Raw genomic sequence first — 16,568 nt, forward strand, 5'->3', positions numbered from 1 at the left:
ATTATATATATATGAGAATCAACTCAAGTAAATGTGTGCAAAATTCATAAATCATTTTTGAACACATCAATTTTTCCAATTCGGAAACTGCATCAGTAGCGCATTCTTGGTTTTACTTATATACAAACCTTCAAAAAAAAATATAGCAATTGATGTTTAGACGTGGGAAGGATAATTGGAGATTTTCATTTATGATTTGATGTTATCAGTTAAAAGTTTATGTGAACCCTAATTATTTCCTGATATAAATTATTAAATATTACTTATCAAAAATTCAGGAAATTTAATGTGTGTGTTAGTCTTCTTTGTCTACAGTTGTTTGTTCACCGTAAGTGTTACATAATGATTTGTTTTCTATTTCAGTCGAGTTCCAGCACAGAATCAGATTCGCTGCCATTCGCCAATGAGAACGCCGGTACGATAAGAACCCGTGCCGGTACTAGGCAGGCAGAGTTCTCATCGCCAAAGCCGCGTGCCTCCTCTGCTGGTCTTCCCCCCCATCCGTCCCCCACGCCTACTAGACAGCAATCGACTGTCCCTCGCAATCAAAGAACAGAACCTGTCGATGTTCTCAATGACATTGGGAATATGCTGGCCAACCTCACAGACGAATTAGATGCCATGTTAGAGGAAGAGAAAAGGCAACAGTAACTCTATATCTGTATAAGACTGAACATCATGTTATAATTTCAAATTATTTTTGTATGATTTTCCAGCTTTCCAGGATTTAGAAATTCACATGGTTTTTGTGTTTTGAACATTTGATCTCATTTTAAAATTTAATTTACAAACTATCAATATTCCAAAAATACTAGAGAAATGAACTAGCATGCTAATCAAGACATAGTTTTTAAATAGTTAGGTTTTGATTGCATATTAGGGGATGGAATGTTACCTGAAGTTTCAGTGAAAGATTTTCTCTGTTTCTCTGTTCTTTGTTTTTCCAATAATTTTAGGGAAATAGAGATGACTGTATTTTGACCCTGACAAGAGATTGGGCCTGCTTTCCATAAGTTCACTGTTATTAGGGCTGATTATAGTTTCATAATTGTTTTACTGACAGTTTCACCACAGCAAAAAGTTCAGTTGGTATATTTGTATTTCTTCAACCAGTTTTCAGAAAATTGTTCAACTCTATTACCATTTTTTGGTGTGATATTATCAGTGGTTATTTACAGACTACTTGATTTAGTATCACACATCACACCCCAAACGCAATTAGCTGCTTGAAACTATAATTACTGTAGAAACCCAAGTATTCAAATTCATTGTAACAATCCTCTTTGGGATATTCAAATATCCATATAATTGGATCTAACAAAAAAAAGTTTACTTTAGATGGAAAACGCCTGAAAAAGTGTTGTGACTGAGAAGGATAATACAATTGCAGGTGTATTGAGGGACTCGTCTTCGCCAGACTCTGTTGCCGATAGGAAACGCTCTTTTCTTTCCCGACCTCTGAATGTATGTTGTTTGCAATACCTAAAAAATCCAAACTGATAATTGGCAATCTAGGTAGTTGGAATTTGGAAATTATAGTTCTACTGTAGATTTGATTGAACTCACTTAGGAACTTACTATAACTCAACAATTCAGCTGTTTTTATTTTGCATTCATATAAATCTACGATAATCTGGTTAAATCAAGTACTTTATAATTTGAGTATTTTCAGAAATGTCAATTTGAGCTTTGTCATAACATTTAAGAAAAATTCACCCAAAATTTTATTCCTGATTGTCTACTGTTCGCTAAACATGAATTCCCATTTTGTAATAACTCAGCTTCTTTGAATGTTTGAGGTTGGTGTTAACGTCAAATTGCCATAAAAAAATAATGCAAAAAGTAAACCATGTGAATTTGTATTCAAAGTTGTATCAGACCTTTTCCTTAATTGTAGTCTAAATTTATTATTTTATTTTTTGTTCATGAAATGAGTTTGATGTATATAAAAAGGTTTATTTTATCCTGTACATAGTTATTTTAGGTAGAAATTATCATGTAAATAGGTGTAATTATTTTCAACATTAACGATTTATCGATTTTTATATTGCTTAATGGCAAATGGCTTCTTTCACATTATATTATTCACGATAATTTTGTGTTACAGAACTCGGTTAAGACCAATTAACTGATATCTTGGAACTGAAGCTGTTCATATTATATTCAGAGTTGATATTTCAAACATCAAATGGATTCCACTTGAAAAAAAAAAGTCTGTTAGTTCGGACATGAAGGTGAAAATTAATTTCATAGATCATTACTTTTTTTTTTCAATTACTTCTCATCTTGAAGTACTCCTTTGAGAACCAAACTTTCAACAAGAGATACTCTGTTTAAATAGCAGTTTCCCACATACCTATTTTGCTTGAAGATGAAGAAGTAGACTGCCAAAATCTGTTTTTCCAAAAGATATTATGTGTTTCAATTAGGTCTTGTAATTTGTAGATATTACAATTATGCTTTCGAACTTAAAAGAAGAAACTTAATTGAAACTTTTGCCAGTATGTTTTGTTGAGTGTTAGGTAAGTAACAAGTCTCGTGTTTAAATCAAGCCATGAACACATTCATCTGACTTTTCTATATGATATTCATTTTTGTACACCTCTTGAGCACTGAAGAAATTGACATTACAGGATCTGTTATATTCATGGAAAAATGATTTATTCTTACAGTCATATTAATTTGGAAAAAATATTGCTTATTATCACATAAAACGCCTCCGTCCCCAAGAAACTAGTATTCAAGTAATACTCCTCTCAAATTTAGATATATTTTGACAAATTAAGATGTATTTTGATTTCAATCTGTGTTAGTTTTTGAAGATAGGTACTGAGTTGAAAAAATAAAAAAGTAAAAGTAAACTGTGATTATATATAGAAACAATTAGAAGAATAGAAAAACTATGAACTGTCTCAACCTGCTCATTTTGCTGCAAGTCGGTCAAATTAAATATATAGTCACAATCTCTGACTCTAGTATCATCATTGGCAGACAGCGGGATTGACGGACTCAAGGAGTATTTTATACACTGAGAAGAGTCTCTCGGCAACTTAAGTTCACCTTGTATATGAAGACTAGAGTATCAGACATGTCGTTGAGAAGATGCCAACTACTTGTATACGTTGAATATTTAGAAACTCACTCAAAATGAAAAAGTTAGAAGCAACTAGAAGAATACAAAAATTAACCTGCTCTCTTTGCAAATGGGTCAAGCTCAAAATATATCTGGAATAAGAGCATATTTCCAACTACAAACACTTGGTTATTGTTGACAAAGCGTCCATACGCTTGTGAAATTCCGAGACGAAGTAGTCACTATGAAATTGAGAATTTCAAGTCTCTTCTGTACTTGAAACATTTCCGTGGAAACAACCAATTTTCAAACTTAAAAAAAAATAAATGACAACAAAATTCAGCGTTTTTCATCCAAAAATGTTTTTTCACAAACCCTTCAAGATAGGAAGTAGTTTTGTTTTTGAAACGCCTGTGGGTGATTTGTACATTGATATTTTACTATTCCGTTATTTTCATTGGGTTTTCCTTTTTTTTATAAAGTTCATATATTCAAAATACCAAATTCACACCAATAAAGATACAACTTCAAGAACAGCAATTGGAATTATTTACACACAGAATATTAATCAATCAAGGTATACGCTATAGGCGGAAGAACGAGGTTCTTAAAGACAAAGCTTATATACATATATAACTAACGATTAGATAAAATTACATAGATAATTTGAGTTTATGGGTTTCACAGTGTGAAATATGGAAACAGAAATATGGAGGAGGATTGGTCTAACAAAATTGAATTATGGGCAAATAAAAAGATAGCAATTGAAAAAACTACAGTTTGTAATGAATATTGATTTCAAAAAAGTTGTAAACCTATTGACCTCATCAAACTCATCATAATCAATATATTGAGGATGTACTTCAGCAGTCGATGGCAAATCAAAGTAAAAAAATAGAGTGTATCAAGGAATGTTGAAAAGTTGTCAATGCTGTGATATATTGACAGAGGTGTTGAATGACGCCACTAAGAAATTGAAAAAAATATCAAAAAATTTTGAAAGGGGATTATTGACAAGAAATACAACAGTTAATTTTTCGATAGAGAGGTCAATTTTATAAAAATTTATCCTAATTCCATGATGATTTGGTTTTCAAAGGGAGAAAAAAAGGTAACTTCTAGGGAACCCAATACCTATTGCACCAATAATCGTGTGAACGTTTATATCTTTCTCATTATTTTATGTGGACGATTCATGTAGAGGAAACTTAAAAAGTTCATAAATGGTCGGTGTTTTTAGATTTTGGTTTTTTAAAGAATCTACACAAATTTCTGGTTGTATAATAAATAAACTCCACGCATTCATTTCATAATGTAAGTTTCCCAGAACCAAGGATACTTTGTAAGTTTTAACTATGTCTATTAGAAAAGATTCAGTTGATTTGGAAATCAATTATTTACCTATATGTGAAACAAGCCTAGTGAAAAATACTTAATGAATTTAGTATGCTTGTCAAAAAGCTCTTTGTTCCAAAAATGTTCCAGTGTGTAACAAATACATTGTCATTTCAGTTAGTTTACAATTTTCAGTGATAATTTTTTAAAAATATCTTCCAATAACTGGCATATTTATAAAGTTTTGGTGTTTGATTAATGAGAGCGTCTGAGAATCTGGTCCAAAAATTGAGTGTCCTAGAAATTGGGACACATAACTAATGGATCTCATATGCTTTCATCAATAAGTGGAAAAGCTCCACAGACCACTGTATTTATTTTTGAAATATATGTATGGCAAAAATATGAATGTACTGTAAATAGATAGAACATGTACTGAGAGTTGTAGCTGATAGAAGCCAAGTAATAAAAACTAGCAAATACTTTTGTACAAAGCCATCTTTTAGTATACGGACTTAGCAGAGCATTAGCATATGAAATATTGGTGTTTTAATACCTTTACACCAGAAAATCGCGACTTAGTCTCATTTCTTTTCTTTTCATCAAATGATTTTGAGAAGACTGATAGTACGATTTAAACATTATTTTTGATAGTCTAGGCCGAAGGATGGAGACCTAAAGAAAGAAGGACCTGAAAAATATGAATTTTTGAGTGCTGGTGATTATGTAATTACATAAACACTTACTGAAAAGGAGGAAACCTATTTGAGTAACTTTCCTACTAAATAATTTTCATAGAGATCAGTTTCATTCAATGGCTTTGATTTCAACATATTTTAATTGATCCTTTCTCCCTGGAAGAAGGGATTGTTTTCAAAAATTCCTATTTTTTGGAGAAACGTATTGTGTTGCATCTGTTGCCTGGTCTAAGTAGTCGATCTGAGTCTACATCGAAAGAGCGTCCAAGTGCCATAATAAAATAAATCCATTACTATTATACATAAGAGTACTTTTAATCTACTCACCGATCGAATGGTTAAATCTTTCGAGGTTCACACAGATTGGCGGATTTCAATGTCGACGCATTCAAATGTGTGTATTATATTTTGTCTCATTTACAATTGCCATTTTTGCAATGTTATTTGTAATAAAAAATGTTATTAATGTGCTACTTAAATAGTTTATATTGCATTCACTTATGTTGTTATTTGTCATAGCATTTTTTCTTAGAATTATAGCTGTTAACAATTCTGAACCCCCGATCCATTATATCCTTTCTCATTTTATTTTATTGGTTAACTGTTAACAAATACGAATATAGATCAAATAATAAAGTGGAATATTATAAATGTTCGTTTCAATTAAGATCCTGATCCAAGGCAATTGAATTTAGGTATTGACTACCAATAATATGTTATGGGTTATTCCAGCTTGTCAAAATTTAAAGTTATTACCATTGTATATAGATACAAAGTTATCAAGATATGTATGCAAGCACAGTAAAAACCGAAAATCTATCAGATGGCGCCACTTATATATGGCTATAAAATATTCAATATAAATGAATAAATTGCCATAGTTCAGATGGGTTGGGGGGTCAGAGCGTAAGGGCCGCCGTGAACGCACCGTATCACATCCCCAACTGATTTTTATACAAAGACTTAGACCTGGACACGCGATATATGGACGTGTATATGAGAGAACACGCAGAAAGCGTGTTCGATAGAATCAGATCGCACAACAACCCAGCACTACGCGATCTATACGATGCGTTGAACATGGATGACCCCAGATTCCGGAAAAGGGACGAACACCCAAGACCGATGAAACAGAATCTACGACCACCCCCACGAGTCGCCGTTAGGCGACTCCGGTAAGCATATTAATCAGACTTTCATTCAGCAAGTTCACCGCAGAACAACTCGACCGCGATTCAATTATCCTTAGATTCACTGAGGAACTCTCGACGCTAACAACAATAGCCGCCGGTTAGTTTTTGGCCCCCCCCCCATGCAAAAATTCATTTAGGAATAGTCAAACAAAACATTTTTACCGATCGTGAAAGAATAGCACCTAAAGGCTGACTTTCGACCAAAAGAGGTCAGATGTCAATCTTGCTGAAGTGCCCATCAGTAAGTTGAGGACCGCTTGGAGAGCGGGGGTGGATGGAATGGGGTAGTAGGTTCTGAAAGCTATGGATTATACTGTAGACGACCCCTCCCGATATAGAACGCCCCGACACTCTGTCGATTGAAGCCTCTATATCCTTCGTTTAAAAGATGAACACATTTTTCATCCAACCCACCCCAGCCAGGTAGGGGTACACCGTGAAGGGCGGTACTGATGTCTGAGGACATTCATGCCGCCATACCATCAACACTCACCATCAGTTATGACCCGTTTGTCCTTCTGGCAAACATCAGTCCAAAGGTTAAGGGAGCCAGGCTCCAACCTGTTTGAATCAAGACGACGTGCAGGTTGGGGGGCAATCAGTCCAAAGGGTAAGGGAGCCAGGCTCCAACCTGTTTGAAATCAAGACGACGTGCAGGGTTGGGGGGCAAGAGATTCCGTGGACCAACGAAGCTAGATACTTGGGGGTCAACCTAGACAGAAGATTAACGTTCAGGTCTCACGTACGGCAGATAATAGGAATGGCGAGATAATAGGTCGAAGAAGCAACATGGGACTGAAAGTAAAGTTGCTAATGATAAAGACCATAATACTACCGATAATCCCCACTGCCTGGGGCCATTGAGCAGCGACATACAGAAGACAGATCCAGTCGTTTATGAACGCGTGCGTATAGGCCGCCGTAAACGCTCCAAGATATGTGCCGAATAAGTACATATTCCGAGATCTAGGCCTGAACATACACTACGTGGACGCATACATGAGGAAACACGCAGAGGACGCGTTCGACATAATTCGAGCGCACGACAACCCAGCGCCAAGCGACTTACACAACGCATTAAACTGCAACCAGTTTGAGTAGAGCCATGATGATGACAGCACGACCAGCTGTTGAAAGCGCTCGCATATAATTATGAACTATGAAATATCCAGTATGAATGAATACATTGCCATAATTTTGAAGGGATGGAGGGAGAGTAATACAGTAACAATTGAGAAAAATATGTGTTTTGGAATTCGCGAGAATGGAAGCAGGGGTCCCACAAGGTGCAGTCCTACTTATGTTTTCCAGAAACCGAAAAGCTTTTTAAAAAGTGATTTTTTTTTCAATACTTAAAAATTATAAAAACGATGTTTAACAGTACATGTATAAAATCAGACTAACTGCATAGGGTCATCCCCAAGGCGATGCTCTCTAGCCGGCTATGCTGATAAGAGGCTTTCCTAGGAATTGTAGCTGAGTGTCAGCAGAATCCGGGGTCAATGACAATGTAATTCCTCCCTCTGAAGATGGAAAACAGGGTTTCACGAAGAGAAAAATATTTTCCGCTGCCTTGGTAAGGGTGGATCTGTATTTCCTGCTTGAGGTCCTTCAGGCGGTTGGTTTCGGACTAACAGGTACTGGTATTTGTTTGTATATAACAAAGATCAAAAAACATACTATGATCAGCATATGCTGGAACTGTCCAAATATAACCTGATGATGGATGAATATGTGTGGTCGGTATATCTGTGGATTTCGTTTAGCTTGTCTGGAGGAATGTCTTGGAGTTTTAGGACTGGTACCACCTGGGTTGTTGGGGTTTGAGGAAGCATTATGTCTGGTAGAAGTAGGGTTTTTTCTCCTATTTCTATTGCTTGGTTGACATATTCGTCCGTGGTTTTGAACTGACATCCAAGAGGTAGGGTGATCAAATTGCTCCCTTGAGAGTGGTTATGTCTGTTGTTCCACAAATAGTCTGAATACAGGTGGAATTCTTGAATATGCCAATAAAGTGGGCTTCATCTACTTGTTCATTATGGAATATTGAAAATACACCTAATTCGTGGTGAGGTGGTATAATGGTGGTTCCATTCAAGGTAGGAATCGAGTATAGATGGTAAAGGGTAAATATATGTGGAACTACCAAAGGGAGTTTGATGACAATGACGATTTTATTATTTCTTTGATATGTATGATATCATAATAACGAGATGTATTTACTGGGTCTAATCCAAACAAAGTTTCAAAAGAACAATGTTTCAGGGGAGTCCGTCTACGATAATTTTGGTGAGCGTATTTTAAACAATTCTGATATATAGTGTAGATGTTTATTGCATGCGTATGTGGATTATATTTTCGACTTGGCACCTAGGGTATTAGTGAACATTTTCCATAATAATATAGCTACGAATCGGGTTCCCTTTTCATTTTATTAGGTTATTATAAGTCATAGTAATTTCCTACGTTATACAGGGAGGAGCGATTAAGTGGGTCTCTTGATAGCTTCTCAGAGTTGTATTTTAGTTGGTTTTATAGCATAGCTAGTAGAATTCAGGCAAGGCATATCTATGCCCTGAGTGAAGTTACCTCAATTTTCAAAGGAATACTCCTGTCATTTTGTTTTAGTAGTTTACCCATAGTTTGCTCATGGTTATAATTATATATTTATTTTTCTTTTATATAGTGTAAATAACTTTCAGTATTAATTTTTGTTAATTTAATTTTTTTTTATTGTTAATCCGATTATTCTGCCAACTTTACTCATCGATAAAGTTGGTTTGTGAAAACTCTACTAATATTATTTCATTCCCTCAAACCCCTAAAAGACCACGCATTTAAGCCGTGGCCGAATCCAGTCTCTGAGGATATAATTGGTGGCATAACCAAGTCATTTCTCCATGAAGTTTAGAAGGTAGAAAAAATTCAGCTGTTGACCAAGTTGCCTACTAATTCTCAATCCGTGTGATCAGGACGGATTTCAAACTTTTTCTGATCTGGTGGCAGCAACTCTCACGCTACCAAACTAAATTAAGAAAATAAATACCTTTGGCTGAACGATCCCATACACAGGGGGGGGTGAATTTTTCTGGTGCGAGTAAACTGAAATGATTATTATATATTCATTAGTAGTACTCATATAGGGATCGCCAATTCAGACCCGACGGTCAGCTATTACAGTATTCATGGCTTGTTAAGTATAATCGACTTAGATTGGCCAGAGGATAGATACAAGAATACTAGCCTCGAATATAGAGGAATCTACGAAGCAAGAACGGACGAGAACGTAGTAGTAATGTTAGACCCCACCATCTCGTTGGAAAGCGGAGATGAAATGAGAAATGAAGTGGAGAGAAAATTTCCAGATTTGTATGGAAAAATAGGGGATGGATTACAAAAAGACGACATTGAATACGCACAAAGAACTACAGAAATTAAACGCTCCAAGAGTCAGAACGAACAAAGAAGTTCACTCTACTTTGTGGTGGCTAGTGATACGGATTCCTTGATGGAGCGCGCAGAAATATACGAGGCTTTGAAAAGATGGAGGGAGAAAGCGGAATTACTTGGGCTAAGAAGTATATCTACGGCTGTACTGGATACCACATATATGAGGAAGAACCTCGAAAATATTCTAAGAGGGACTCAAATTACAGTTAAACTGCATACGGATATGAAGACAATGAAAAAAAGAATTATTCCAAGATTTGTTAGGGGAGACGACATCGCCAGAGTAATAGTTAAGGCACAAGAGGGTACGACATATGCTGAGTTGTTGAAGAGTGTTAAGGACAAGGTTAATATTGGAGAAACTGGGGTGGAAGTAAAAGCTCTGAGGAAAACAACAAATGGAGACCTCTTACTGGAGGTCAAGGGCGGGAGAGGAAAGGCTGAAATTTTGAGGAACTCTATAAAATCCAAGAGAGGCAACATAACGGATATTGATCCTACTATAAAGAACGAAGAGATAGAGAGAGAAGTCATCAACAATAATCCGGGAATTGACAATACGCACATTAAGATTGTATCCCTTAGGACTATGACATGGGAAAATCAGACGGCAACCTTAGTCATGGACAGGTTCGTGGCGGAGCAAGTCGTGAGATCAGGTACAATCAGGACAGGCTGGGTTGACTGTAGGATAAGGAAAAGGGTGAACCCCACCAGGTGCTACAGATGCCTTAAATTAGGACATCTGAAACAGGATTGTAGAGGGAAGGATAGGGCCGATACCTGTCTAAAATGTGGAAAGGAAGCTCATAGAGTCCAGAGTTGCAAAAATGACCTGTTTTACTTGACATGCAGATGTGAGGGACGCAGGGCGAATCAAACAGAATGTCCAGTTTTCCGAACCTTGATTAAGTAGTAAATCGGCTAATAATGAGCCTTAAAATACTACAAATTAATGTTGAGAGATCTAAAAGCTCCCATGACCTCGCCCTTGCGACCGCCGAACAACGGGACGTAGATTTGATACTCTTGCATGAACCAAATAAGTCATATGCGACGAGACAAAATCTCACCACTGACGACAACCAGGATACCGCCATATTTTGTAGAAACAAAGACGCAGGCGTGGAGTCACATGAAGTCGGAAGAGGGTATGCGGTAGTTCATTTCCGCAGCTTCGCCCTTTATAATTGTTACGTCTCACCAAATAGCACATTACAAGACTTCGAGAGGATAATTGATACCATCATGAACAGTATAAGAACTGACAAAAAAGCGGCAGTTCTGATAGGAGATCTAAATGCAAAGTCCTACCTGTGGGGATGTGCGGTAGAGGATGGAAGGGGAGAATATATAGCGGACTGGTTAAATGTCCTAGATATGGCCGTCGGAAACAGTGGAAACTCTACCACCTTTGTTAGAGGAAACAGTGAATCCATTATAGACATAACTTTTGCAACATCCACTATATTCAAGAAATTGGTAAACTGGGAAGTATTGCAACAGGGCAGTCGAATACAAAGCTAATTCAAAATATAAAGAAGGCAAAAAAGGCAAGTCGAAAAGGCGCTACGAGGGGGGAAGCACAACCCTACTGGTGGAATGAGATGATCGAGGAGCATAGAAAGAAATGTAACGAAAAAGGAAGGAAGCTGACAAGAGATAGTAGAGGAATGAACCAAGAAACTTTAGCTGCAAGAGAAGTGGAACTCAGAATAATGAGAAGGGAGCTATACAAACTCATCAAATGCTAAAGTCGAGGCGTGGAATAAACTCTGAAGACCTGAAAAATGATATATGGGGACAAAGATACAAAGTTACGATGAAAACTTTCAAAGCATACTTACCCTACAACCTTACCGAAGAAAAGAGAACTGAAATTATAAGAGGCTTATTTCCGGCAAGGATCAATCAAAAACACCCCATTTGGACTCAGGATTTGCCTGAGCGCTTTACTAGGGAAGAACTAGTCAGAGCATGCGAGAATCTCAAATCAGTTAGGGTCCCGGGCCCAGATGGAATTTTGCCGGAGGAGATTAAAGAGATCATTAGGGTCATCCCAGACACTATGCTAGGAATATATAATAACCTACTTGACTCATAGATTTCCAACAGCTTGAAAAAAGGCGAAGATATAGTTGATTCCAAAGGGAACGGTCAACCTAGAAAAACCTAAGTTCAGAACAATATGTCTTCTAGACACGGCAAGTGAAATATATTGATATCTTATTAAGGAACGCCTGGAGAAAGAACTACAGGAAAAACAAGGGCTGTCGGACGACCAATATGGCTTCAGAAAGGAAAGATCGACGGTATCAGAAAAAGTACTGGAACATGTAAGTCCATTGTCCTTCGATTGGAAAGCACTGATCGCAATCGATATAAAAAATGCATTCAATACAGCATCCTGGACTAATATAATAGGAAGACTATAAGAACTAGGAATAAACCAACATTTAGTCAAGATTATAGACTGTTACTTGGAAGATAGAGTACTTATTGACAAGAACTTCAATATGGAAATGACGCAAGAGGTGCCCCAGGGATCAGTTCTAGGACTACGCTCCTGAACAAAATTTACAGGGAGGACAATTGGAGTCGTGAACTCGACATCCATCTCCTCTGCAGACTCGCTCCTGAAATAAATTTACAGGAAGGTCAGTTGGAGTTCAAAACTGGACATCCATCTCCTCTGTAGACTCGCTCCTGAAATAAATTTACCGGGAGGTCTGTTGGAGTCGAAAGCTCGACATCTATGTCCTTTATAGACTCAGCGTCAGAAAGAATTTTTAAGTTTACTCTGTCCATAAAAGTCCCACGAGTAGCTAGGGAAAGAAGGTTCCGTAGAGACAGCTGATAGAGTCAGTGGCATTCATCCTCTCGGCACGGATACACACACCTTAGGATTAAGCCATAGTTGGGATGCCATTCAGTTAGGTAATAATAGAACCACAAGTAATTCTGTCATTCTCGTATCCAGCGGGGCTACGTGGAAGCAGGCATCCGATGGCCGGTTTGCTCAACCCCCACATCCCAAGCCAATGCACTCACCAATAAGAGCATGCACAGTGGTTCAGGCAGTGAAAGATGAACAAGGACAGGCAACATGCCTGTATAACTACTGAAGCAATTATATTCAATTCACCAAATTGATAAACTTATAGAAGAGAAGTATTTGAGTTACAAATGTAGACAAAGCACTTCAGTTTTTGGAAACATGATGTATGGGGAGATTAATATTTGGTTTCTTTCTAATAGAGTGTGTGTTGGTAGCTGGGATGACGAAAGAATCACATACGCCATTAATAAAATATCCCAATAAAACATACAGGCTGATTCACGGTGGATGGCACATTAGACGTTTCTGGTGGACCGTTAACCGACGAGAGGCTAAACCGCCCAGTCCGTACCAACGTTGCCAAGTGTACCCAGTTTGTATTTCGCGGGAAATTACAAACTATACTTTAAAAATCAGGTTATGTGTTAAAACTTGTTATTGTTATACTGCTGTTTTTTATCTACCTGTGAAAAAATTTGAATTTAGAAAATGCCAGTTATATGTAGTATATGTGAGAAAGTATATTCCACACAATCATCTCATAACAGACATATACAAGAAGTGTACCAAAAAATCCAGAGCCTGTATCTTATTTATCTCAGAAGGGATGCGGTGCAACTTTTAGTAGCCGTTGCCTTGAAGCAGATTGTGATGCTGCATTCAAAACCCATAAGAATTTAGTGGACCATTTGCAGAGAATTCATCTGCTGAAGTTTGAAACAGAGTGCTATGTTATGAAAAATATAAATGGTTTGTTAATTCTAAAATCAGAATAACACGAAGTATTTTGAAATTTATTTTTATTTATTTCAGATTTTGAAATTTGGAAATCAAATACTGAAACAATTAACAATTGCTCTTACGTTTTGAAAAGTAGGAATGCTAGTACTATTGGTGAAATAGTGTATTACAAGTGCAACAGGAGTACAAGTGAGTACTAATTTGATTATTGAGTGTAAAGGTATGTATAGAGATTGGGTACATGGATATGGTACTGCTGAGAGAGGGTACCTATATTTCAAAAATCAAAATAAATATTAACCCTATATAAGTGCAATTTGATAAAGGGTGAGATAGAATAAAAAATGTAAACAGTTTATATCTCAAAAAGGGCTGATTGAATTTTTTATACACTCTGTCCTAGGTTATATCCTCAGTGACAACAGTGATCGAAGACATAGATTGTTGAAGAGCCAGGGATCTTGTAAGATAAATAGTTCTTGCACAAGTGAAATCAAAGTTGTTGAAGAAAACAACAAAATTCTGATAGAGTGGCAGAAAGTACATTATGGTCATAACCTTGATATACAATATATTAGATTGCCAAAAACTGAAAAACAAAATATTGCCACAAAGATAACAAATGGTGTTGCACCCCAAAGGTAATCATATTTTATACTTATGTTATCATCAGACTTATTAATAAACAATTCTTATCCCAATGTCTGCAGAATCCTGTGATTTAAATATAAAATAGCATCTAAATATTCACTTATCAATTTTGAATTATTTACCTTCTACCAGAGCATTAACCTAACCAATTTTTCACAGAATCTTGGAATCCACTCGTGATAATATTGGTGAACATTTGAAAAGAGTAGATTTGTTAAGTACTAAGGATCTGAGGAACATAAAAATAAGCTATGGTCTTGAATTGAAAGATGGAAAGCGAGATTCGAATGATGCCTTTTCTGTGGCTCTTTGGGTGAAGGAATGTGAAAATCTCAAAGAAAAACCTATTTTGTTGTATAAAGAGCAAGGAAAGGACCATAGTATTTTAAGAAAAGAGGATTTTTGCTTGATAATAATGAACAAATTTCAAAGACAAATGATGAAACAGTTTCCATCTACAATCACCATCGATAGTACCCATGGCCTAAATGACTATGATTTTGAAATGACAACCATTATGGTCTTAGATGAATATCACCATGGTTTTCCAGTAGCTGAAATGTTCACAAATAGAAAAGATACCATAGTGCAGAGTATATTTTTTTCAGTAATCAAGGACACCATAGGTATGTACAATCTTACATTAGTTTGTTTTGGTGGTGGTTGGTACTTATAGTTGTTTTATTTGCAGGAGTTATTCATTGTAAATTTTTCATGTCAGATATGGCTGAGGTGTTTTTTAATGCATGGTATGGGGAGATGGGTCCGCCTTATCCACAACACTTATTTTGCTCCTGGCATGTTGACAGAGCTCGGCAGAGCAATTTGAATAAAATTTCAACTAAGGACAAGTGTTCAGATATTTACAAAATACTAAAAATATTGATACTAAAAAACTATTGAATCAAACTTTGTTTCAGCTTTGGATAATGCTTTAAGTAATATGTGCAACAATGAAGTCACAAGACATTTTGGATAGTATTTTTCTAATACCTACAGTCATAATTTAAAAAAATGGGCTTACTGTTTCAGAAAAGAAGCTAGCATTAACACGAATATGCATTTGGAGTCGATGCATAAAGTAATCAAGTATTTCTACTTAGAAAGAAAGACAGTAAAACGCCTTGACAAGGGTTTAAACATGGTATTGAAATATGTAAGAGACAAGAGTGTATAACGAATTATTACATTGAGCAAGGGTGAACATACCAAACAAACAAGACTGATATCTCAGAATCACAAGGAGGCAATTAAAAATAGGGATTAGTATACAATTTTGAAAATTGGTAATAACTGGAAAATTTACAAAAATCAAAATAGTTCATATACTATCCACCAGATATTAGAATCGAAATGCTGTGAACAATTATGTTTGTTCTGTGAGGTGTGTAATCATATGTTTTCATGTGCCTATACAGAAAGAAAAATTATGTGCAAACATATCCATATGACAATAAAAAAATCTACAAAAACAGAAAAACATTTTAGTTCGACTGATAGAGACATTTCAATATCTAAATCCTTATCAGCTCTGGGAAAAGAACATCAAGGAATCAAACATAGGACGGAGAATAGATCAAACAAAAGAATTGATAATGAAATTAGAAAGTTTAGATTTTCATCAGCTTGATGATGACACTATCAATAAAATACATCAGCATTTATCCATAATAAATATATAACTTGGCTAAATGCACAAAATTGATAGAAAAGGATAATGAATTGAAACCCAAAAATAAATCTTCTAAAAGATACATCAACAAAAAAGAAATGCGTTCAGAAAAAAGCATTTCAACGGGCCTCCCCACGAAAACTGACAACAATTCAAGAAAACCTATTACACGCCCCTGAAGATGTATTTTTTTAAAAATCAGTTCAACCTTCAAGTGACCACCAATATTGTTGATTATTACCATTTCGATATGTGTGTTTTTTGTTTGGCAGTAAACTTTTATTTTTTTAAAGTCGTTTTTATTAGCGTATTTCCTGAGTTACATTTTGAATTTCCCGCGAAATACGAACTGGGTACACTTGGCAACGTTGGTACGGACTAGGCGGTTTAGCCTCTCGTCAGAAACCGGACCACTTTGAAAATTCATTGGAGAGCATATTCGGACATTCTATACCCAACTGAAACATTTTCGACAATGCAGTGTTGCCACTTCCATTAGAAAGTAGTAGTAACTTTGATTTTTCAAATGGAACACCATGTATATATTATTTTTGGAATCTAAAAGAATTACCCGACAACTTTTCTTGATATTTCCCTATACCTATCTGTTACCGTTTTCGAAATATGAATTGATTTTATTTTTTCTTTCGGAAATGATGACCTCAAAAAATGCTGATATCTTTGAGTTAAGGAATAC

At 36.0% G+C, this 16,568-nt stretch overlaps 2 protein-coding genes across 9 annotated transcripts in view; both read left to right on the top strand.

Annotated features, from left to right (window-relative positions):
• The window catches only part of ckn (CRK like proto-oncogene, adaptor protein), a 378,299-nt gene extending 372,542 nt beyond the window's left edge, over positions 1–5,757 (top strand). For all 8 annotated transcript variants that reach the window (XM_074181857.1, XM_074181858.1, XM_074181859.1 and 5 more), the window contains one exon: positions 364–5,757. In XM_074181857.1, coding sequence (XP_074037958.1) covers positions 364–651 — 288 coding nt within the window. In that variant the 3' untranslated portion in view covers positions 652–5,757. The remainder of the gene's footprint in view (positions 1–363) is intronic.
• A 7,417-nt stretch (positions 5,758–13,174) lies between these two features.
• LOC141485369 (uncharacterized) lies at positions 13,175–16,253 on the top strand. Its single transcript, XM_074181872.1, has 5 exons — positions 13,175–13,557; positions 13,621–13,737; positions 13,952–14,189; positions 14,359–14,825; positions 14,891–16,253. Exons 1-5 carry the CDS (start codon positions 13,542–13,544, stop codon positions 15,100–15,102), a joined length of 1,050 nt encoding a protein of 349 aa, XP_074037973.1. The 5' UTR covers positions 13,175–13,541; the 3' UTR covers positions 15,103–16,253.
• The last annotated feature ends 315 nt before the right edge of the window (positions 16,254–16,568 follow it).

This window comes from Leptinotarsa decemlineata, unplaced genomic scaffold (assembly GCF_025532065.1).
Source record: "Leptinotarsa decemlineata unplaced genomic scaffold, Ldec_3_MD MMD2_tig00026317_RagTag_RagTag, whole genome shotgun sequence".
Taxonomy (NCBI): domain Eukaryota; kingdom Metazoa; phylum Arthropoda; class Insecta; order Coleoptera; family Chrysomelidae; genus Leptinotarsa; species Leptinotarsa decemlineata.

Bases quoted from the DNA above. Each gene is read 5' to 3' on its own strand.
- LOC141485369 (XM_074181872.1), top strand. The intron at 13,738-13,951 runs GTGAGTACTAAT...ACTCTGTCCTAG, and splicing joins CAAGTGCAACAGGAGTACAA to GTTATATCCTCAGTGACAAC. The intron at 14,826-14,890 runs GTATGTACAATC...TTTTATTTGCAG, and splicing joins AGTAATCAAGGACACCATAG to GAGTTATTCATTGTAAATTT.